A 25616-nucleotide genomic window follows, 5' to 3' on the forward strand; every position below is an offset into this window, starting at 1 on the left:
AATGGAAACTGTATGTTTTAATTTTAAAAGACATTGTCAAATTGTCCCTGAAAAGGTTGTACCTATTTTTACTGATAGCATGTGAGAGATATTTTCTATGTATCTTATCAACATTGGATAGGCAAATCTTTAAAATGTTTGCAAATATGACATATAAAAATTATTATTTCATTGTTTTAATTCTCATTTCTCTATTAGAGAGGTAGACCATCACTTCCTATATTGCTGGCTATTTGTATTACTACTTCTATAAATGCCAGTTCATATCCTCTCTCCATTTTCCAATTTTTTTTGTCCTTTCACTATTCATTATTTAAATAAGTATTTTTCTGGATATTTGTTTTTTCCCTATTATTCATGTTGCAAATATTTCCTCCCATTCTCTGCCCTTTCTCAACCTTTTTTTTTAAACATTCTTGTTTTACACAATGTTTTAGTTTTTTTTCTTTCTAATTCAGTTTTTATTGAAATAGTCACATACCATACAATCATCCATGGTGTACAATCAACTGTTCACAGTATCATCATACAGTTGTGCATTCATCACCCCAATCTATTTTTGAACATTTTCCTTATACCAGAAAGAATCAGAATAAGAATAAAAATAAAAAGGAACACCCAAATCATCCCCCCATCCCACCCTATTTTTCATTTAGTTTTTGTCCCCATTTTTCTACTCATCCATCCATAAACTGGATAAAAAGGGAGAGTAATCCACAAGGTTTTCACAATCACACTGTCACCCCTTGTAATCTACATTGTTACACAATTGTCTTCAAGAGTCAAGGCTACTGGGTTGGAGGTTGGTAGTTTCAGGTATTTACTTCTAGTTATTCCAATACATTAAAACCTAAAAAAGGTTATCTATATAGTGCATAAGAATGCCCACCAGAGTGACCTCTCGACTCCATTTGAAATCTCTCAGCCACTGAAGCTTTATTTCGTTTCATTTCGCATCCCCCTTTTGGTCAAGAAGATGTTCTCAGTCCCACGATGTCAGGTCCAGATTCATCCCCGGAAGTCATATCCTGTGTTGCCAGGGAGATTTACACCCCTGGAAGTCAGGTCCTATATAGTGGGGAGGGCAGTGAGATCACCTGCCATGGTGGCTTAGTTAGAGAGAGAGCCACATCTGAGCAACAAAGAGGCACTCAGGGGGAGAGTCTTAGGCACAATTATAAGCAGGTTTAGCCTCTCCAGAAAGTTTTAGTTTTATGTAGTTACATTTACCAATCTTTTCCTGCATGGCTTCTGGGTTTTGTGTCTTGCTTAAGAAGTCATCAGTAATATATCAAAAATACGTATGTATTTTTCCAGTTTTTTATACTATTGCATTGAGTATTTAAAATATAAGTCTTCTGAAATTTATTTTTGTATCTGGTGGAAGGGAGGAATCTAACTTTTTATTTTTTCCCAAATACACAGTCAATTGCTCTAATATTTATTGAATACTTAATCTTTTCCCCCAAATATGTGAAATGCCATTAATATATATTTTTATTATGAAAAACTCCAAATATAATAAGAAGTAAAAAGGCTAGTAGAATGGACTCCTATGCTTCACCTATCCTCCTTTTAAAATTTGCTGAAGCATTTTAAAGCAAATTCTATGTATCATGTCATTTTATCCCTACATGATTTAGTAAAAGTCTTTAGAAATATGAAAATTTCTTTATATAGCCATACCATTATGAGACCTAACAACAATTCCTTGGTAGCCTCTAATATGCAGTTAATCATAATATTTTCCCAAATGCCTTCAAAGTGGCTTTTTATGGATGATTGGTTTGAACCAGTACCCAAATAAGGTTCATACACGAATTTAAATTCCCATATATACAGAGATCATTTTCTTTGATATATTTGTTAATTTGTGTATGATACCACAGTTTTAATTACTATAGTATGTTTCAGTGTGTGCTAAGACAAGTGTCTCATTACTGTTTTTCTTGGCTATTCTTGTACATTTCTTGTATAGTTAAAAAAACATTCCAGATACATTTTAGAACCAGCTTATCAAATTCCTTTAGAACTATCTTGCTGTAAATTTGATTGGAATTTCATTGAAATTATTCATAAATTTGGTAAAAATCCACATTTTTGCATCTCTCCAATTATTTGTGTTTTCTTTTATGTTCTTTGGTTAAAGAATATGCCTTTGTTTACGGGTAATGGTATTTCACTGGTTTGTTTATCAATATTTTATTCCTATAGTGAATAAATTTTTTTCTAACTGCATGTCAAAATTTGTAATTGCTGGTTAGTAGGAAAATTAATGATTTTTGTATACAGTCTTGCATCTATTTATCTTACTGAACTCATTACTTCTAATAGCTTGACAGTTGGGTTTCTTAGATTTTCTGGGGTAGACAATCATATCTACAAATAATAACAGATACACCTTTTCCTAATACTTAAACTCCTATTTTCTTTCATTACTGCACCAACTAAATCCTCTGTTATGACACCAAAAAGTTGTAGTGATGAAGGGTTTTGTTTTTGTTTATCATTGTAGTAGGAAGAATGGCCCTCAAAGATGTCCATACCTTAATCCCTTGAACCTGTGAATACGTTAGATGCAATTTGCATATGTTATTAAAGTTATAGACCTTAAAATGGAAGGATTATCCTGGATTATCCAAGTAGGCCCAATCTAATCACTTGAACCCTTAAAAGTAGGGAACTTTCTCTGGTTGAAGTGAAACAAGAGATGTGGCAAAAAGGGGAATCAGAGCAATTCCATGTTTGAGAAGGATTCAATGCACCACTGTTAGTTCTGAGATTTAGGAGCCCAAGTGCAAGGGCTAAAGGGAATGGCCTCTTGGAGGCAAGGGCAGATCCCAGCTCAGGGGCCTCACATCCTACAGTTGCAAGTAACTGGAGTCTGACAAACCCTGAATGAGCTTGGAAGCAGATTTCCCTTCAGAGCCTGCAGATAAGAGCCCAAGCTGCGGGTCAACATCCTGATTTTGGCCTTGTGGGAGCTAGAGCAGAAGAACCTGCCGAGCAGACCCAGACTTCTGACCTACTAAACTATGAAACAATGAATCTGTGTTGTTTTAATCTGCTAAATTTGTGGTAATTTATTATAGCAGCAATAGAAAACCAATAAAACCATCAAGTATATTATTTTCCATAAGTTTCAAGAAGACACCTTTGTTAGGGTAAAAAGTCTCTATCCAGCTGGCTGGGAATTAAAAAAATTTTTTTTAATCATGATGGGATACTAAATTTTCTCAAAGTCTTTTGGACAACTATGAAAATGATCATATAATTATAATTTCATAATATAATGCAGTTTATTATACTGAGAGATTTTCAAATTTTGAATCATCCTTGTACCCTAATTAGTCATGAATTTAAAGCACAGCTGGATTTTCTATTAAAATGTTTTTTGCAGTTTTACAAGCTTGTTACACCTTTGTTGAAAATCAGTTGACCAAATATGTATGGATCTATTTTTGGACTCTTTATGTTGTTCCATTCTTCTATACGTCCATTGGTGCTCCAATACCACAACATTTTCATTACTGTAGCTTTATGTCTCGAAATTAGTACAGTAAGTCCTCCAACTTTGTTGTACTTTTTCAAAAATTGTTTTGGCAATTTCATATAAGTTTTAGAGTGAACTTGTCAAATTTTACAAAAAGCCCTACCTGGCATTTGACCTGGATGATACTGAATATACAGATCAATTTAGAGGTAATTGGTATCTTAAAAATATTGAGACTTCCAACCTAACTCATTTAGGTATCTTTAAATTCTTTTGGCAATGTTTTATACTTTTCAGTGTACAAGTCTTTTCCTTCTTTTGTTAAATTTATCCCTAAACATATATATCGTGTTTTTGGGGTGCTATTCTACATGAAGTATCTTCTAAAGTTTCTATTTCCAGTTTCTTCATTATAATACATAAATGAACAACTAATTTTTTTATACTCACCTTGCATCCTTCAACCTTGTTAAATTAAGTTATTAGTTCTACCAGTTTTTTTTGGGTAGATTGCTTATGATTTTTTTATGTACACTATCATGTCGTTTATGACTAACGAGCTTTATTTTTTCCTTTCTAACCTATATGCCTTTTATATATTTTTCTTGGGAGTATGATGATAAATAGAAGAGGACAGAGTGAACATCCTTGCCTTTTTACCTATCTTAGGAGGAAAGTGTTCAGATGTTCAACATTTTGTTAGGTGTAGGCAAGGAAGTTCCCTTCTATTCTTAGCTTGCTAAGATATTTACTTATTTAATCATGAATGTAAATTTCATCGAATGTTTTCTGCACCTATCAAGGAGATCATACGGTTGTTTTTCTTTATTCCTTTAAAGTAAACTATACTGATTAAATTCTTATTGCTAAACCAATTGTGCATTGCTGGGATAAACCCCACTTCATCATGATGAATTACCCTTTTTATATATTGCTAGATTCAATTTGTTAATATTTTTAAAAGGATTTTTATGTCTATTTTCATAAGGGATAGTAGTCTGTAGTTTTATTTTTCTGTAATCTATATCTACTTTTGATATTAGGGTGACTATGCTGGTTTGAATCTATTATGTACCCCAGAAAAACCATGTTCTTTTTATCCACTCTTGTGGAGGCAGACCTATTGTCTAATTATTAGATTGTTTCCATGGAGATGTGATCCCACCCATTCAGGATGGATCTTAATCCTCTTTACTGGCGCCCTCTATGAGAGGATAAAAGGCAAAGACGTTTTGAAGAAAGCTCAGAGACACTTAGAGAGCAAATACCCAGAAACATTTTGGAGACAGCCGTTGAAACCAGAACCAGGAGAGAAGCTAAGAGATGAAATCCAGAGTTTGCCCTGGAGAAGCTAAGAGAGGACACCCAAACGCTTAGAGAGAAACACCCTGGGAGAAACAAGCAAGAATACACAGGAGCTTAGAGAGAAGTTAAGACAGAAGCCCAGACACATTTTGGAGAAAGCAACGGAAACCAGAAGCTAACCCCAGGAGAGGGTCAGCAGACTCCAGCCATGTGCCTTCCGATGTGACACAGGAATCCCAGATGCCACTGGCTTTTCTTCTGAGAAGGCATTGTCCTATTGATGCCTTAATTGGGGCATTTTCATGGCCTTACAATGGTAAATTTGTGAACTAATAAACTATCATTTTAAAAGCCAATCCGTTTCTGGTATTTCGCATTCTGGCAGCTTCAGCAAACCAAAACAGTGATATTGGCCTCAAAAGTAGCGAGAAGATAGTCCCTTCCTTTCCTATTTTCTAAAATTAATTTATGTAGGATTGATATAACTTTTTCCTTAACTTTTTGATAGAATTCACAAGTGAAGTCATCTCGGTAGGACATTCTCTTTGTGGGGAGGCTTTCAAGTACAGGTTCAATTTCCTTAAAAGACACAAGGCAATTAAGATTTTCTACACCATTTGTGTACTAGTTTTGGCAATTCACATCTTTTAAGGAGTTTATTCACAAATTTTAAGGCATAAAGTTGTTAGCAGTATCCCCTTATTACACTTTTGATGTCTGTAGGATCTGTTATTATGTATTTTCTCTCAGTCCTAATACTGGTAACTAACTTCTCTTTTATTTTCTTAAAAAAATCTACCTCGAGGTTTATCAATTTATTGATTGTTTCACAGAACCAGCTATTAGTGCCACTGAATCTTACTCTTTTTTTTTTGGAGGGGGTGTGTGTGTCCATTTTCTGTTTTGTTGATACCTGCTCTTATCTTTATTTCCTCCCTCTAGGTAGTTTGAATTATTTCTCTTCTTTTTCTGTCTTAAGGTGAAAACTTAGATTCTTCATTTGAAAACTTTTTTTAATAGTAAAAATTTAAAGTTATAAATTCCTCTAAGTACTGCTTTAACTGCATTTCACAAATTTTGATATCTCAGGTTTTCATTATCATTCAGTCCAAAATATTTTCTTATGTCCTTGGTCCAACACCTGTTTTTTTTAAAACATTTTTATTGAGAAATATAACATATATACAGAAAAGTGATAAATTTCAAAATATAGTTCAAAAAGCAGTTATAGAGTAAATTTCAAAGTATAGTATGGGTTACAGTTCCACCATTTCAGGTATCTCCTTCTGGCTGTTCTAATAGAATAGAAACTAAAAAGAAATATCTATGTAATGATTCAATAGTCATAATCATTTGTTAAATCCTAACTTCTCTGTTACAACTCCTCCCTCTCATTTGATCATTCTCTCAATCTTCAGGGATATTTGGGCAATGACCATTCTAACTTCTTCATGTTGAAAACGGGTGTCGATGTTATGTGGTAGGGGAATGCAACTGGTTCATGTTCTGGGAGAGACTGGTCCCTCTAAGTTTCAGGGCTTATCTGGCATAGTAACAATCTGGAGGTTTTAAGTTTCTGGAAAATAAACTTAATAAGTAAAACTTTGACAGTCTTAGATAGAGCCCTGTGTTTTCTTTAGGGTTTTCAAGAATACCAACACCTGTTTTTAATCAATGAAATTTTATTGGCACGTAGTCACACCCATTAACTTACATGTTGTCTATGACTGTTTTCAACCCACAATAAAAGATTGAGTAGTTGTGAAAGTAGTTGCAGCCCATTTGGCCCACAAAACTGAAAATATTTACTTCTGGAGCTGTGCAGAGAATGTTTGCTGATCCCTGCTTTACCCATGGGTTATTTAGAAGTATGTTTTAAAACTCCCAAATATTTGAGGATTTTCCAAACATTTTTAATGAATTAATTTAATTCCATAGATTTTATTTAATTATACTCTGTCTGATTTCAATCCTTTTACATCTGTGGAAATTTTCTTTTTTATGGCTCAGCACCTGATTTACCTTAGTAAATGCTCTGTGTATGCCTTTGTGTATTCTTCTGCTTGTAACTGGAGAGAGAATTCGATAAATGTCAATTAAATCAATTTCCTTGATAGTACTGGCTCAGTTTTCTATATCCTTACATGTTTTCCATATACTTATTCTTTCAGTTACAGAGACGACTTAAAAATCTTCAACGATAATTATGGATTTGTCCATTTCCCTTTTAGTTCTGTGAGGTTTTGCTTTATGTATTTTGAAGCTCTGGTACTAAACGTATACATATTTAAAATGTTTTTATATCTCATAATGTTCTTGTCCTGAAGTGTATTTTACATAACATTAATATTAGACAATCTCCAGATTTTTTAATGATTAGTACTTGCATTGTGTATTTTCCCCCAACTTTCTTTTAATCTGTGTCTTTATTTTCAAATGTCTTTTTTATATAAAGCACAAATTTGGGTCTTGCTTTTTTTAATCCCATCAATCTGTGCCTTTTAATTGGGGTATATTTAGACTATATTTAATGTAATTATCAATATAGTTGGACTTATTAAATCTAATATCTTGCTATTTTTTCCTATTTTTGCATCTGTTGGTTTTCTTTTTCTTCTGCATTCTTTTGGATTGAATATTTAGCATTGCATTTAATCTTCACTATTTGCTCATTATGTATACAACTTTTTATTTTTTTAGAGATTGCTATTGAACTTACAGTATTCATCTTTGACTTATCAGAATAACATATTAATAAAACTCAACTTCTTAAACTGGTTATGGCCTAAGACTTTCTATTACACTTACCTGTTGTTGATGAACAATGTTTTTGTGCTCCCGTGCCACCCGCGTGGCCCATTTCCGAGCCTCCTTGTTTAGACTGTGTTCCTCTGTGGTTGCAGTTTCTGATTCTAATTGTCGGCTCTACAACACAAGAGAGAATAGAAAGAAAAATATGGAATCTATTATAATCACTACTACACTGTAGTTGAACAGAGGGTCTTTGCTCAACCAGCACTCAAAACCTGAGTCATGTGCCAACACTGTGGGAAACAATGTCTCATGTCATCACAAGTTAGGAGAGTAAGAGGACAGTATGAACCCATAAATGACCACAGGCCTTTTTGTCTGAACATGAAAGCATCATCTCTAACACTGTGGATTAATCATTTTTGGGTATAAAAGAAGTTAGGTAAGGTAAGCAAAGGAAAAAAAAGTGTCCATACCAAACTACTATGGCACTAAAAAGAATTGCATGGATAAAAATGGAAATAACTCAATAGTTTCAGTGTGATTAAAGAACAAATACCTGAAGTGAAAAGAGTAAAATAATATCACACAATTGTAGTGAGAACAAAACTCCCAAGATACTGGGTTTAACTTAGTTATAAGCCCATCACCAATTTACTACACGACCTTGAACTCGCTTTTTCCTTCTCTCCGGGCTTTAATGATGCAATATGAAAGAAAAGGGGAATAGACTGAATGATCACTGTTCTAAAATGCTATGATTCTGATTCACAAAGAACAAACTGCAAATTCTAAAAAAAAACTAGCAATTTATAATTTATCCCTATTGTGCAAGGTTTTGTGTAAAGTGCTTCATATAACTTTGTTTCTGAAGGTGAGAACCAGTGTCATTTTATGGATAAGAAAACAAAGATTCAGAAAGGTTAAGTAATTTAGCTAAAAAGTGTTACAATCTTGATTACACAAATCTGATTGAATTCCAGAAGATCTCTTAACCGCTAAACTATTTTTAACTCTCTCTAAACTCTTAAGGAGCCATAAAAAAATCTTTGTTAAAATAATTAGGAAAGAGCGACTTCTGGGGAAAATGGCAGAGTAGGGATGGCAGACTCAGTTCTTCCACTAAAACAACTATTAAATAGGCAGGAACTGTCTGAAACAACCTTTTGGAACTCCAGAGGCCAGAAGAACACTTTATAGCACCCAGGAAAGAGTGGCAGGAACAGGCTGATAAACGATGGTAAAGAACAGTAAATTGCTCTCTGGGTGGTGGCTATGGGTGCTCACCCCCCCTCCCCTCGCAGGCTGCTTGGGGTCCAGTCCCTGGCTAACTCACTGATGAGTTAAGGGGACATAAAAACCCTCAAGAACAGGGGCTGGTACAGCCAATCACTGATCAAGGCTCTTTTTTTTAAGGTTTTTGAAATAACATGCATTTTTTTCAAACTTTTAAGTTAGCTGTGCAATACAGACAACTGCAAAGCACAAGAAGCAAAGAACACAAAAGCCACCCAGAATCACAGTTTACAGTTTCACATATCCTTCTAGGTCCTTTACGTGTATACACACAACTGAGCATACATTTTTATGCAGCTGAGATCACAGAATGCATCATGCTTTTTCCTGAGTATTTACCAATTCAAAGTCCCAACGCCTTGAGGATTGTGATAACCAAGAATACATAACACCAACTCAATCAGGGGAAAAAATGTATTCCTGCCTTTCTTGGGGACAAAATTTCATAAAAGGCAGAAATGGCAACAGGCCTCTATAGACACTGGCAGAGTTACAAATACTGCATTCCTTTAGTGCTCAATTTAAAATGAGACATAAAGCAAGAGTACAGTATGTATAATGCATCTAAGAGAATTCATTATCAGATCTATATTAAAATATTAGCAAGAAGGCATGTTTCCATTGAATTCTTTAACAATGTCTTCCTATGGTACAGCCAAGAGATGTGAACATACAGAGCTTACGACAAAATGGAAATATAAATGGATTTGCATACAGCCTTCCTCCTGCACTTCCTTCTGCCCTCTGCAGCCAACCTAATGAACAAGACCTGATGCACACTGCTAAGAAGTGGTTTAACAATTCCATGTCAAAGATGTTTCTTTTCCATAAATCTAACAAAAATACATTTATAAATTCATTAATTCATTGGTTCTATTTTTTATCATACATTGTCACCTCAAGATATCTAAAAAGCTTAGATGTTGTGAAATAAAGAATGACTCTTACCTGTAATAAACACAGGTATTTTACAAAAAATGCACATAGAACTATGGTTATAATCTAGATATAGAGATGCTAGCAAACCCTTCTCTTTGTCCTTTCTCTTCTTCCTCTTCCACCATTTCAATGACTAAGTGCAGAAATGTGTCCAGCTCCAAGAGATGTATTAGCAAAGGTCACTCCCAGCAGACAGTCCTTCCTATAAGCTAACACAAGGACATTTCTACAGGGATTATCTTTCTACCTCTATTTTTAGTATACTTTGGACATTGGACATGTCCTTTACACAGCAATACTAAAATGGCTATATAGAACAATGGTCAGACACAATCTGAACTTGTCTAACAACTCATGGGCAAAGAACCCTTCCCTCTGCCCTTCCTTCCCTGCCTCCCCCCACCCCCTCCACGCCCTCTCAGCACACTCCTCCAAGGCATCTAGTTTAACAATGCCGTTCTCCAAATACAGCCATTCCTTTGTAGTAACAGAAAAAATATTGAAAGTGTTATTTTATACTCTCTATTTTTAACATATTCTGTGTACATCTAAGCATCCGGAGAGACTAGATGTTTCAAATAAGGACGTAAGTTTGCCCACAATACAGACAGTAGCACTGAATAAACCACACGCATATAACAATGGATATAATCTGAAAGTGTCTTCTAATTAGGAACATTCTGGCCCTTCCCCTTCTCAACTGTATCAACCCAGTGGTTGCATCTGCAATACTCAGAGGGGATTCTAACAATTTTGCTTCCACAAGTAGAATTCCATTGTTTTCAGAACAAATTTTAACACAAAATGTACAAAATGTATTAGTTTACTAACTCTACTTCTGTCATACACTGGCAACTTCTTTAACATCTAGGAAGACTAGATGTTACACAATTAGAACTCATTTGTCCCTTATATACACTAAATACACAGTAAAGTAAAACAAAATGCACAGAACATACAGGATGATAGTTTATCTTGTCCAACTATAGACTTACTGGCATAGGGCCCTTGGCACTTCCTTCTCCCTCCTCCCTGAAAGAGCATCATGTGTACTGCTCTGGAGGTGGCATGACCATTCCATTTCCAACAGATATTTCATATGAATTTTAACAAAACATCTATAAAATGTATCATTTTACTACTTCTATTTTTTTTTAAATCTTGATTTTATTGAGATATATTCACATACCACGCAGTCATACAAAACAAATCGTACATTTGATTGTTCACAGTACCATTACATAGTTGTACATTCATCACCTAAATCAATCCCTGACACCTTCATTAGCACACACACAAAAATAACAAGAATAATAATTAAAGTGAAAAAGAGCAATTAAAGTAAAAAAGAACACTGGGTACCTTTGTCTGTTTGTTTGTTTGTTTCCTTCCCCTATATTTCTACTCATCCATCCATAAACTAGACAAAGGGGAGTGTGGTCCTTATGGCTTTCCCAATCCCACTGTCACCCCTCATAAGCTACATTTTTATACAACTGTCTTCTAGGTTCTGGGTTGTAGTCTGATAGTTTCAGGTATGTAGCACCAGCTACCCCAATTCTTTAGAACCTAAAAAGGGTTGTCTAAATTGTGCATAAGAGTGCCCACCAGAATGACCTCTCGGCTCCTTTTGGAATCTCTCTGCCACTGAAGCTTATTTCATTTCCTTTCACATCTCCCTTTTGGTCAAGAAGATGTTCTCCATCCCACGATGCTGGGTCTACATTCCTCCCCCGGAATCATATTCCACGTTGCCAGGGAGATTGACTCCCCTGGGTGTCTGATCCCACGTAGGGGGGAGGGCAGTGATTTCACCTTTCAAGTTGGCTTAGCTAGAGAGAGAGGGCCACATCTGAGCAACAAAGAGGCATTCGGGAGGAGGCTCTTAGGCACAATTATAGGGAGGCCTAGCCTCTCCTTTGCAGCAACAGTCTTCCCAAGGGTAAATCCTGTGGCAGAGGGCTCAACCCATCAAACCACCAGGCCCCTATGTCTGTGGTCATGTTAGCAACCATCGAGGTGGGGTAGGCCAATATGCCTGCATTCTCCACAGGCTCCTCAAGGGGGCTCTACATATTTTTTTTCTTGTTTTTTTTTTAACTTTTTTTTTTTTAATCGACTGTATGAAAAATAAAAAAATTAAAAAAATAATTAAAAAAATACAATAAAAGAACTTTTCAAAGAGAGCATAACAAGGGAGTAAGAAAAAGACAACTAACCTAAGATAACTACTTTATTTCCAACATGTTCCTACTCTACACCAAGAAAGTTACCTAATATAGCAACATTTCTGTGAACTTGTTCCTACTATACCCATCAGAAATTAACAGACCATAGTCATTCCTGGGCATTCCCAGAACATTAAATTTACCCATGATAGCTTATCTGTTCTGCTTGGATTATTGTTCCCCCTTCCTTAATTGCTCTCTATTGCTAGTTCCCCTACATTCTACATTATAAACCATTTGTTTTACATTTTTAAAAGTTCACATTAGTGGTAGCATATACTATTTCTCTTTTTGCGCCTTGCTTATTTTTCTCAGCCTTATGTCTTCAAGGTTCATTCACGTTGTCATATGTTTCACGAGATCGTTCCTTCTTAATGCTGTGTAGTATTCCATCGCGTGTATATACCACATTTCATTTATCCAGTCATCTGCTGAAGGACACTTGGGTTGTTTCCATCTCTTGGCAATTGTGAATAATGCCGCTATGAACACTGGCGTGCAGGTATCTGTTCGCGTCACTGCTTTCCGATCTTCCAGGTATATACCGAGAAGTGCAATCGCTGGATCGAACGGTAACTCTATATCTAGTTTTCTAAGGAACTGCCAGACTGACTTCCAGAGTGGCTGAACCATTATACAGTCCCACCAACAATGAATAAGAGTTCCAATTTCTCCACATCCCCTCCAGCATTTGTAGTTTCCTGTTTGTTTAATGCCAACCAGTCTAATCGGTGTGAGATGGTCTCTCATTGTGGTCTTAATTTGCATCTCTCTAATAGCTAGTGAAGCTGAACATTTTTTCTTGTGTTTCTTGGCCATTTGTATTTCCTCTTCAGAGAACTGTCTTTTCATATCTTTTGCCCATTTTATAATTGGGCTGTCTGTACTATTGTCATTGAGTTGTAGGATTTCTTTATACATGCAAGATATCAGTCTTTTGTCAGATACATGGTTTCCAAAAATTTTTTCCCATTCAGTTGGCTGCCTCTTTACCTTTTTGAGAAATTCCTTTGAGGTACAGAAGCTTCTAAGCTTGAGGAGTTCCCATTTATCTATTTTTTCTTTTGTTGCTTGTGTTTTGGGTGTAAAGTCTAGGAAGTGGCCGCCTAATGCAAGGTCTTGAAGATCTTATCCTACATTATCTTCTAGGAGTTTTATGGTACTTTCTTTTATATTGAGATCTTTGGTCCAATTTGAGTTAATTTTTGTGTAGGGGGTGAAGTAGGGGTCCTCTTTCATTCTTTTGGATATGGATATCCAACTCTCCCAGCCCCATTTGTTGAAAAGACCATCATGACCCACTTCAGTGACTTTGGGGGCCTTATCAAAGATCAGTCGGCCATAGATCTGGGAGTCTATCTCCGAATTCTCAATTCGATTCCATTGATCTATATGTCTATCTTTGTGCCAGTACCATGCTGTTTTGACAACTGTGGCTTTATAATAAGCTTCAAAGTCAGGGAGTGTAAGTCCTCCCACTTTGTTTTTCTTTTTTAGAGAGTCTTTAGTAATTCAAGGCATCTTTCCTTTCCAAATAAATTTGATAACTAGCTTTTGCAAGTCTGCAAAGTAGGTTGTTGGAATTTTGATTGGGATAGCATTGAATCTGTACATGAGTTTGGGTAGAATTGACATCTTAATGATATTTAGCCTTCCTATCCATGAACATGGAATATTTTTCCATCTTTTAAGGTCCCCTTCTATTTCTTTTAGTAGAGTTAAGTAGTTCTCTTTGTATAGGTCTTTTACATCTTTGGTTAAGTTTATTCCCAGGTACTTGATTTTTTAGTTGCTATTGAAAATGATATCTTTTTCTTGAGTGTCTCTTCACTTTGTTCATTTCTAGCATATAGAAACATTACTGACTTATGTGCATTAATCTTGTATCCCGCTACTTTGCTATATTTGTTTATTAGCTCTAGTAGCTGTATTGTTGATTTCTCAGGGTTTTCTAGATATAAGATCATATCATCTGCAAACAATGACAGTTTTACTTCTTCTTTTCCAATTTGGATGCCTTTTATTTCTTTGTCTTGCCGAATTGCCCTGGCTAGCACTTCCAGCACAATGTTGAATAACAGTGCTGACAGCGGGCATCCTTGTCTTGTTCCTGATCTTAGAGGGAAGGCTTTCAGTCTCTCACCATTGAGTACCATGCTGGCTGTGGGTTTTTGATATATGCTCTTTATCATATTGAGGAAGTTTTCTTCAGTTCCTACCTTTTGAAGTGTTTTTATCAAAAAGGGATGTTGGATTTTGTCAAATGCTTTTTCAGCATCTACTGAGATGATCAATTGATTCTTCCCTTTCGAATTGTTAATATGTTGTAATACATTGATTGATTTTCTTATGTTGAACCATCCTTGTATGCCTGGAATGAACCCCACTTGGACATGGTGTAGGATTTTTTTACTGTGTCTTTGGATTCGATTTGCAAGTATTTTGTTGAGGATTTTTGCATCTATATTCAGTAGGGAGATTGGCTGGTAGTTTTCCTTTTTTGTAGCATCTTTGTTTGATTTTGGTATTAGATTGATGTTAGCTTCATAAAATGAGTTAGGTAGTGTTCCATTTTCTTCAATGTTTTGAAAGAGTTTAAGTAAGCTTGGTGTCAGTTCTTTCTGGAAAGTTTGGTAGAATTCCCCTGTGAAGCCATCTGGCCCTGGGCATTTATTTGTGGGAAGATTTTTGATGACTGATTGGATCTCTTTGCTTGTGATGGGTTGGTTGAGGTCTTCTATTTCTTCTCTGGTCAGTCTAGGTTGTTCATATGTTTCCAGGAAATTGTCCATTTCCTGTACATTATGCAGTTTGTTGCCTTACAGTTGTTCATAGTATCCTTTTATAATTTGTTTAATTTCTTCAGGATCTGCAGTTATGTCACCTTTTTCATTTATTATTTTGTTTATATGGGTCTTCTCTATTTTTGATTTTGTCATTCTAGCTAGGGGCTTGTCAATTTTGTTGATCTTCTCAAAGAACCAACTTTTGGTGATATTTATCCTCTCTATTGTTTTTTTGTTCTCTATGTCATTTATTTCTCCTTTAATCCTTGTTATTTTTTTTCTTCTACTTGGTTTAGGATTGGTTTGCTGTTCATTTTCTAGCTTCTTCAGTTGATCCATTAGTTCTTTGATTTTGGCTCTTTCTTCCTTTTTAATATATGCGTTTAGTGCTATAAATTTCCCCCTCAGTACTGCTTTTGCTGCATCCCATAGGTTTTGGTATGTTGTGTTCTCATTTTCATTCGTCTCCATATATTTAGCAATTTCTCTTGCTATTTCTTCTTTAACCCACTGATTGTTTAGGAGTGTGTTGTTTAACCTCCAGGTATTTGTGAATTTTCTAAGTGTCTGATGGTTATTGACTTCTAATTATATTCCACTGTGGTCAGAGAATGTGCTTTGAATAATTTCAATCTTTTTAAATTTATTGAGCCTTGTTTTATGTCCCAGCATATGATCTATTCTGGAGAAAGTTCTGTGAGCACTAGAGATGTATGTGTATCCTGGTGATTTGGGATGTAATGTTCTGTATATGTCTGTTAAATCTAATTCATTTATCAGATTGCTTAGGATTTCAATTTCCTTATTGGTCTTCTGTCTGGTTGATCTATCTATAGGAGAGAGTGATGTGTTGAAGTCTCCCACAATTATTGTGGAAACATCAATTGCTTCCTTTAGTTTTGCCAGTGTTTCTCTCATGTATTTTGTGGCACCTTGATTGGGTGCATAGACATTTACGATTGTTATTTCTTCTTGTTGAATTGCCCCTTTATTAGTATGTAGTGGCCTTCTTTGTCTCTCGAAACATCCCTGCATTTAAAGTCTATTTTATCTGAGATTAATATTGCTACACCTGCTTTCTTTTGGCTATAGCTTGAATGAAATATTTTTTTCCATCCTTTCACTTTCAATTTCTTTGTGTCCCTGTGTCTAAGATGAGTCTCTTGTATGCAACATGTTAATGGTTCATTTTTTTAATCCATTCTGCGAATCTGTATCTTTTAATTGGGGAGTTTAATCCATTTACATTCAACGTTATAACCGTGAAGGCATTTCTTGAATCAGCCATCTTATCCTTTGGTTTATGTTTGTCATATATATTTTTCCCCTCTCTCTATTAAAATCCTTTAATGTACCTATACCGAATCTCTTTAGTACTGAACCTTTCTCCAAGTCTCTCTCTCCTTTCTTTGTTGCTCTGTCTGTAGGGCTCCCTTTAGTATCTCCAGTAGGGCAGGTCTCTTGTTAGCAAATTCTCTCAGCATTTGTTTGTCTGTGAAAAATTTCAGCTCTCCCTCAAATTTGAAGGAGAGCTTTGCTGGATAAAGTATTCTTGGCTGGAAATTTTTCTCACTCAGAATTTTAAATATATCATGCCAGTGCCTTCTCACCTCCATGGTGGCTGCTGAGTAGTCACTACTAGTCTTATGCTGTTTCCTTTGTATGTGGTGAATTGCTTTTCTCTTGCTGCTTTCAGAACTTGCTCCTTGTTTTCCGTGTTTGATAGTGTGATCAGAATATGTCTCGGAGTGGGTTTATTTGGATTTATTCTATTTGGAGTTCGCTGGGCATTTATGATTTGTGTATTTATGGTGTTTAGAAGATTTGGGAAGTTTTCCCCAACAATTTCTGTGAATACTCTTCCTAGACCTTTACCCTTTTCTTCCCCTTCTGGAACACAATGAGTCTTATATTCAGACATTTTATATTATCTATCATATCCCTGAGGTCCATTTCGATTTTTTAGATTTTTTTCCCCATTCTTTCTTTTGTGCTGAATGGGGCTTTGTTAATTCACACTGCTCCACCTTCCCAACTCTGGGACAACCAGCTGAGGGTGCACAGAAGGCTAATGTCCACGCCCAGTTTTGTGGTGTGTGCCTGTTATTTGAAGCGCTTCCGTCACACTGGGCTGTCTGGGCCAGCTGTGGGCTATGGGGCTGGTGACGGGCAGGAGTGTTTCTTGTCCACCAGGATGATGGCTGTGAGCGGACACCTCCCTTTTCTTGGGAAGTTGTGGTGTTTAGTGAATTTTCTCAGCCACTGGATTATTGCCTTTTGTCTCAGAGCTCTCTTAGTTCTGCTCTTGACTTGACCTGCCCAAACTGCAAGTCTTTGAGGCTTTCTGTATTGGGCTTCTTAGAGTAGTTGTTTTAGAAACATAAAAAAAAAAAAAAAGATTAAAAAAAAAAAAAGCCCTCCTCCCAGATCTAATGGGTTATTGAAATGCTAAGAGACAAAGCAATTAGGGCCATTAAGGAAAGATCCAGGGGGCAGAGAGATCAGTTTTTCTTCGGGATTTGCATATGAGCCTCAGGACCTGAGCTCTGCCCTTCCCCTTTCTATGTTCACCAGAACTCCAAAAAGCCTCCGCTTTTATTTTGGAGTTGTTCTTGTTGTTTTTTACTATGCCTGTCTCCTCTCTGCTGGGCTGGCTGCTCTCAGATTCTCTGGTGTCTGGTCTCAGTCTATCTATGGTTGGAGTTTGGATCAGTAGAATGAGTTTCCGATAAGAGCTGCCACTGCAGTTCTCCCTTCTCCTTCCCAGCGCTGACGGCCCCTCCTCCCAAGGGACTGAGCCTGGCAGGGAGGGGCGTGGGTCCCCTGGCCGCAAAAACTTACAGATTTCGCTGATCTCAGCAGTTTGATGTGTTCATGAGTGTTGTATGAAGTATGCCCAAAGTCAAATTGCTCTGTGGTGTCCAGTCCATGCAGTTCCTGGCTTTCAACCTACTTTCCTGGAGGAGTAACTAAAACATACAGCTCACCAATCTGCCATCTTGCCCCGCCTCTCACTACTTCTATTTTTAACATAACTTGTACACTTCTAAACATCTAGAAAGACTAGGTGTTTCAAATAAGGACTTAAATTTGTCCACTATACACACAACAGTTTCAATATACTACACACATGTAACAATGGTTATATGTGAAAGTGTCTTCTAAATAGAAACATTCTGGTCTAGAGCCCTTCATTTCTCCCGATTCTTCCTCTCCACCACAAACCGAGTGGTTCAGTTATAGGTATATGTGTCACTTGGATGTGATTTTACAACTTCATTTCCAAAAGTCATTTTGGAACAAATTGTACAAAATGTGTTGGTTTACTAACTCTACTTTTGTGATACACTGGCAACCTCTTTAATATTGAGTGACTAGATATGATAAAATTAGGACTCTTGTTGAGGATACCCACAATATACACACTACAGCAAAGTTACATCAATGAACATAATATACAGGGCAATGGATGATCAGACATCTTCTAGTACACACTAGCAAAGCTTACCTTTTGCAATTTCTTCCCTTCCACCATCCTCAAATCAATGAATAAGTATAAGAGATTACAAAGTTCAGAAATGGTTTAAAAATTCCATTCCCAAAGACAATACTTCCCACCAATTTACAGTGTTATCCTACTACCTTTATTTTTAAACACATCAAGCACATCCAAACATTTAGATAGACTGGATATTTCAAATAAGAACTTATTTGTCCACTACATACACAGAACATAGTACTGTTAAATAAAACTGCACACACATAATAATTGTAATCTGAGGTATCACCTAAACATAACCATTTGACCTTGGACCATTCCCTCCTTACTTCCTTTTCTCCACCACCAGTTCAGTGGACAAGTACAGGCAAGCGTAATGCTTAGAGGTGGTTAAACAAATTTATACCAAAAAGTCATTTACAGAAGACAAGCTTTCCAACGAATTTCAATACAAAGTATACAAAACATGCTGAATTTACTAACTCTAATGTCATATATTGGCAACTTTCTTAACATCTAGAGACTAGATGCTGCAAAATTAGGACTTACTTGTCTGTTATACACACTATATATTCATACAAACAAAATGCACAGAATATACAGAAACATTTTGTCTGAACACACTATCATATTACCTTTTGCAATTGCTTCCTCCTGCCTCCCCCAAACCAATGAATAAGTATATAGACAGTAGTATGCTGCTCTCAGAGATGGTTTAACAATCCCATTTCCAAAAGATACTATTTCCTATGAATTTGAGCAAAACAGTATTTACCAAGTAATATTTTACTACTTCTACTTTTAACATACGTTCTAAATATCTAGACAGACTAGATGTCTCAAATAAAGTCTTAGTCTGTCCACTATATACAGAGAAGTCTTGAATAAACTGCACACACGCAACCAGTTATAATCTGAAAGTGTCTTCTAAATATGAACATTCTGGTCTAGAAACCTTTCCTTTTATTCCTCCTCCACTAACACTGTGGGTTATAATGCCCAAAATTTCAGAAGACAATATTTCCTAGGAATTTTAACACAAAATGTATTATTTTAGTATTTTTGTCATACACTGGCAACCTCTTTGACATCTAGAAGACTAGATGTAAATTATGTTTGTGTATTATATACATTACCTACACAGCAAAGTAAAACAAACTGCATGAACACAGGGACAGTGGTTAATCTTGCCTCATTATAAACACAGGAACACAGATCCCTTTGCACTTCCTTCTCCCTGCTACCTCAAACCAGTGCACAAAATACATGCTATTCAGAGAGGTGGTTTGGCCATTCTAAAAAAACTCACATTTCACATGAATTTTAACAAAAAGATATTTACAAATGTGTTCTTTTACTACCTCTACTTTTAACATATGTCAGGAATTTCAGAACATCTAGGAAGGTGAGATATTTCAGAAAAGTACTTAGTATTGTTAACTATATAGAGAGTAATGAGGAATAAAATGCACACACAGAACAATGTTTATAATATGAAAATATCTTCTAAATATGACCAGTCTGGCACAGAACCTTCTCTTCCTCTTCTCAGCCTTCTGTTCCATGTCCTCTAACCCAGAGAACAAGTGTGGATGTGTGTCACTCCTGGTGTTGCTTCCAGAGGCAGTCTGAATTCGATTTCAAAGCCATTTCCAGAAGACATTTCTATGATTTTTTTTTTTTTTTTTTTTACAAATGGGTATTGCAAGATTTGTGATTTTCTAACTCAATCATACGTTGATAACCTCTTTACATCCAGAAAGCCTAGATGTTCATAAAGATTTCTTCTAAAAGTTGGCGGGAAAATTGAGAGCAGCTTTTTCATATTACATATACAGGCCTTCTATAAATGGCCAGTACATTTTCCCAAAGGGCACTTCTTGGACAATGTGGCACAATATTCTTCTATTTCGCTGCTCCAGTATCAGCAAAGTCTGTGTCTGGTAGATTGAAGACTAAATGCCTGATGGCCTGTTGCTTCTGGTTTTAAGACTTGTCTGGTATAGGAACACTCTGGTGGATTTAAGTTTCTGAGAGAGAAAATTTAGTGAGTGAATCTTTCATAGAATCTCAGGGACCTAGGTATTTGGGGACTTCTTTTGGTAAGGTCATGGCATACTGTAGCCATTTGGGATGTCTAGCTGGAGCTTGCTTAAGAGAAACCTCCAGGATAGCCTCTCAACTCTATTTGGGATCTCTTGGCCACTGTGACCTCAGCTTGTTACCTTTCTTTTTCTCCCCTTTTGGTCAAGCATGCATTTTCAATCCCTTGCTCCCAGGGACAGGCTCTGAATCAACCATTTTATCGATACATATAATATCCTTGTCTCTTGTAACAGTGTTTGAGTTAAAGTCTATTTTGTCTAATATTAATATAGCCACGCCCTGCTTTGATTACTATTTGCATGAAACATTTTTTTTCCTTCCTTTCACTTGCAACCTTTTTCTATGAATCTAAAATGGGTCTCTCATAAACAGCATATAGTTGATTATCTACTCTGCCAATTTCTGCTTTATGATTGGAGCGTTTAATCCATTTACATTTGGATAAATTTCTGATGAGGCAAGATTTATTTCTGCCATGTTGCTGTTTTTCTGTAAGTCTTATACTGTTTTTGTCCCTCCTTTCCTCCATTACTGTCTTCCTTTTTGTCTTAGATGCTCTTTTATAATCAGCCATTTTGAATCATTAATCCTTTCCTTTTGTGTAGACTTTTTAGACATTTTCTTTGTGGTTACCAAGATGATTACATTTAGCATAAAAAATCCAAATACAGGTTAGTTTGTTACGATTCCAAGTTGATTTCTACAGCCTATATATACACAGTACCTGTATTCCTCCCTCCCTCCCTCCTTTTGTGTTCTTCTTGTCCCCCATTACGTCTTTATGCATCTGTGCCAGTATGAAAGATTTAAGCTTGTTTTTCACTAATTTGAAGAAGTAAAAAACAGCTTAACAAACAAAAATGAAATAAACTGGATTATATATTTACCCATATTGTTATTCACACTGGAGATCTTTACTTCTTCATCCAGGATTAAGTTGCTATCTAATGTCCTGTTCCTTCAACATGGAGGACTCCCTTTAGCATTTCCCGTAAGAGAGGTCTAGTGGTAATGAACTCCCTCAGTTTTTGTTTTTCCAGAAATGTCCTATTATTCTCAGGAAATAGGTTTTTATCTTCTTTCAAAATTTTAAATAGGTCCCCCCACTGCCTCATGGCTGCCACGATTTCTGTTGAAAAATCAGATGTCAGTCTTATTAAGGATCCCTTTTATGTGACACTTGGCTGCTCTCTTGCTGTTTTTAAGAGACTGTCTTTTTCCTTGGGTTTGGACAGTTTGATCATAATGTATTTTGAGGTACATCTGTTTGGGTTCATCCTGCTTGGTGTTCATTGAGCATCTTGGATTTCTATATTCATATCTGAGAAGTTTTCTGTCACTATTTCTTCAACTAGTTTTTCTGGCCCTTTGTTTCCCTTTTCTCCTTCTGGGACTCCTATGATGCCTATATTGGTACACTTGATGCTTTCCCCCCACTGTTCTGGTTTGCTAATGCTGCCGTTACGCAAAATACCAGAAATGAAATGGCTTTTATAAAGGGGGTTTATTTGGTTACAAATTTACAATCTGAAGGCCATGAAAATGTCCAAATTAAAGCCTCAACACATGCATATATCTTCACCGAAGGAAGGCCAAATGTGTCTGGAAAACCTCTGTTAGCTGGGAAGGCATATGGCTGGCATCTGCTGATCCCAGGCTGTGTTCCAGCTCCCTCTCAGCAACTGTGCATTCTTCAAAACGTTGTTCTTGGGGTGTTTAGTCCTCTCTCAGCTTATCTGGAGCAAAGTGACAGCAAAAGTCTGCTTTTGATGGCTGTCTCCAAAACATCTCTCTTGGCTGTAGCACCAAGCACCTTCTGTCTGTGAACTTTTTTATAGGACTCCAGTGATTCAACCAAGACCCACCCTGAACAGGCAGGGTCCACGCCTCCATGGAAATTATCCAATCAAACATTTCACTCACAGTTGACTGAGTCACATCTCCATGGAAACACTCAATCAAAGGATTCCAACGTAATCAACACTAATACATCTGCCCCCACAAAACTGCATCAAAGAACCTGGCATTTGAGGGACATAATACATCCAAACTGGCACACCCAGGTTCCTGAGGTTCAGTTCATTTTTCTCTTTCCTTTTTATGTCTGCTACTCAACCTGGACAATTTTAATTGTTTTGTCTTTGAATTTGCTGATCCTTTCTTCTGCTTTCTCCAATCTGCACTTCAATGCCTCTATTGAATTTTCACTTCAGTTATTATACCTTTGAGTTCCAGAATTTCCACTGGTTTGTCTTTATGAATTCTATCCCATTATTAGAATTCTCATTTTGTTCATATATTGTTTTCTTGATTTTCTATAGTTTTTTGTCCATATTTTCTTTTACCTCATTCATTTTGTTCAGAAGAGCTGTTTTAATACTTTGATTAGCATTTCCAGGGAAAGCACTTCCTCTGGAATATGCCCATCAAATTGTTTTTTTTCCTGTGACTGGGTCATAGTTTGCTATCTCCTTGTATGTTTTGTAATTTTTGTTGCAACCTGGACATTCTGAACATTATACTATGATGACTCTGCAAATCTAGTTCTCCCACTCTTTAATTGGTCTGATTAAGAATGAGAGGGAAAATGAGGAAGCAAGGGGAAAAAAAAACCTAACGAACACAGCACCCAGAAAAAAAAAGGAGGGGGGGGGAGAAAAGGAAAAATATAATGATGTGCACTGCCTCTGTAATCTCTTGCTATATGCCAGTGGCAAGGCAGAAACTGCTGCTTTTGAGGCTGAAACCTAAGCCAGCATCCTTACTCATCCCTCAGTGATCTGCCAGATCCAAAATATAAACCAGAAAAAGAAAAACTAAAATAAAAACCAACCAATGCTGCAAAGGAGAGGCTAGGCCTCCCTATGGTTGTGCCTAAGAGCCTCCTCCCGAATGCCTCTTTGTTGCTCAGATGTGGCCCTCTCTCTCTAGCTAAGCCAACTTGAAAGGTGAAATCACTGCCCTCCCCCCTACGTGGGATCAGACACCCAGGGGAGTGAATCTCCCTGGCAACGTGGAATATGACTCCCGGGGAGGAATGTAGACCCGGCATCGTGGGACGGAGAACATCTTCTTGACCAAAAGGGGGATGTGAAAGGAAATAAAATAAGCTTCAGTGGCAGAGAGATTCCAAAAGGAGCCGAGAGGTCACTCTGGTGGGCACTCTTACGCACACTTTAGACAACCCTTTTTAGGTTCCAAAGAATTGGGGTAGCTGGTGGTGGATACCTGAAACTATCAAACTACAACCCAGAACCCACGAATCTCGAAGACAGTTGTATAAAAATGTAGCTTATGAGGGGTGACAATGGGATTGGGAAAGCCATAAGGACCACACTCCACTTTGTCTAGTTTATGGATGGATGAGTAGAAAAATAGGGGAAGGAAACAAACAGACAAAGGTACCCAGTGTTCTTTTTTACTTCAATTGCTCTTTTTCACTCTAACTATTATTCTTGTTATTTTTGTGTGTGTGCTAATGAAGGTGTCAGGGATTGATTTAGGTGATGAATGTACAACTATGTAATGGTACTATAAACAATTGAAAGTACGATTTGTTTTGTATGACTGCGTGGTATGTGAATATATCTCAATAAAATGAAGATAAAAAAAAAAAAAAAACCAAAAAAGATAAAAAGAAAAAAGAAAAGAAAAAAGAGGGTGCATTCAGTCTTTACGTCCCTGTAGATGCTAGTGTAAGGCCATAAGAGGCTACTTCTGAGAGACACTGAGCCATGCCCTGGGCCATCAAGGTTCCAACAGACCAAAGAACAGAGGAAAAAGAAGAAACTCAACACCAGGTAGGTGCTGGTGTGTGGCCAGGAATTGCTGCTGCAGAGAGGGCTAAAACCAAGGCTAGAGTCTATGCTGTGCCCTCAGACATCTGCCTAACCACTAAATGACTGCACATAGAAGAAAAAAAACACTAGCTCTTTTCCCAGGTGGGTGCTGGTGGGAGGCTAGAAGCGCTGCTTCTCAGAGGGCGGAAACTGAGGCCAGCTTTCAGGCTGGTCCCTCACAGGTCCCCCAGACTGACCTTCATCCTCAACCCCAACTTTTATTGGAGGAGGTTTCCTCTGCCAGCCCTGGCCCCAGTTGGCCACTCCTAGAAATTGGGCAGCGTACAGCAATGGGGGCCGGCCACTGGTTCATAATTTCACTTACAAAAGTTGAACTCTTGGCAGCCTCTCATTTCCTCTGACAGTTCTGTATTTGTTCTAAATGTCCATTCTGGTTCCAGGGTTACCACCTAGTTAAACTAGTTTCTTTTTCCAGTCTTTCATTTTCCCAAGGGTTGGAATGATTTGTAAAACTTCTTAACTTGCCATTTTGTGCCTGTGTACTCTTCAAGTCCCAGATTCTTGAGAGCCCAAAGAATGACTCAAAAACAAGATAAAGATATAATGAAAGATCAACACAGATCTCAAAGAGAATGAATTTGAAAGGAGTAGAGTCGATGAGTAGGGAGACAATTGATGGAGAAATTTAATTTTTATTGCTGAACAGTATTTTAGGAAAAGGTAAAAGGTTCTAAAATTTATGGTTTCTACAGATGGGCCTTAACCCAAATTTCCCACAAAGAATCTGTATCCTTTCACTGAGGACTTATTGTGCTTAAGAGTTGGTAAGTAAAAACAGGGCTTTGTTCCCATTCTCTACTGGCTTACTTATTACTCAGATAGAAGTGCCTAGTGATGAGGACAGATAACAAATGCTATTGATCAGGAGATGTGGCTTTGGGATCCTGGGGGAGGAAATCCTGGGGTCGGAAATCACACATAATTAAAATTAAAATTAATTTATCCTTTTTTATGAATTCTGAAATAAAGCCATAGGAAGATACGTGGAAGCTTCTTATAACATAGGTCTTGACAAATCAGAATTTCACAGAAGGCAAACTCAGCCCAGGGTGATAAGCAATATCAGAGATTTTGTTGTAATACCACCTCCACTACCAAAGATCAATATAAATCAGGGTCTAGTGTAGATCATAAGGTGGTGGTGTTAGCAGTGGTTAATTCTAGCACAGGAACTGCTAGTGACTGCTTATTTTGACAATGTTTAATTTAATCTTTAGTTAATTCTTTTAACATTTTTCCTTTACCTCTTAAAAATGTATTTGATAAATATAAAAGAATAGTTAAATATATAAGCTATTGAACACAAAAATTAGAGGAACAATGCTATCTTTTAGAAGCAGAGCATGAGTATTC

The 25616-nt window shown here is 36.8% G+C and overlaps 1 protein-coding gene across 1 annotated transcript in view; it reads right to left on the minus strand.

The window, feature by feature from the left end:
* Nucleotides 1–25616, minus strand: part of FCHSD2 (FCH and double SH3 domains 2) — a 442594-nt gene that overhangs the window by 80610 nt on the left and 336368 nt on the right. Inside the window, exon 11 of the mRNA XM_037840535.1 lies at nt 7607–7723. Coding sequence (XP_037696463.1) covers nt 7607–7723 — 117 coding nt within the window. The remainder of the gene's footprint in view (nt 1–7606; nt 7724–25616) is intronic.

Source organism: Choloepus didactylus, chromosome 6, assembly GCF_015220235.1.
Source record: "Choloepus didactylus isolate mChoDid1 chromosome 6, mChoDid1.pri, whole genome shotgun sequence".
NCBI classification, from domain to species: Eukaryota; Metazoa; Chordata; class Mammalia; order Pilosa; family Megalonychidae; genus Choloepus; species Choloepus didactylus.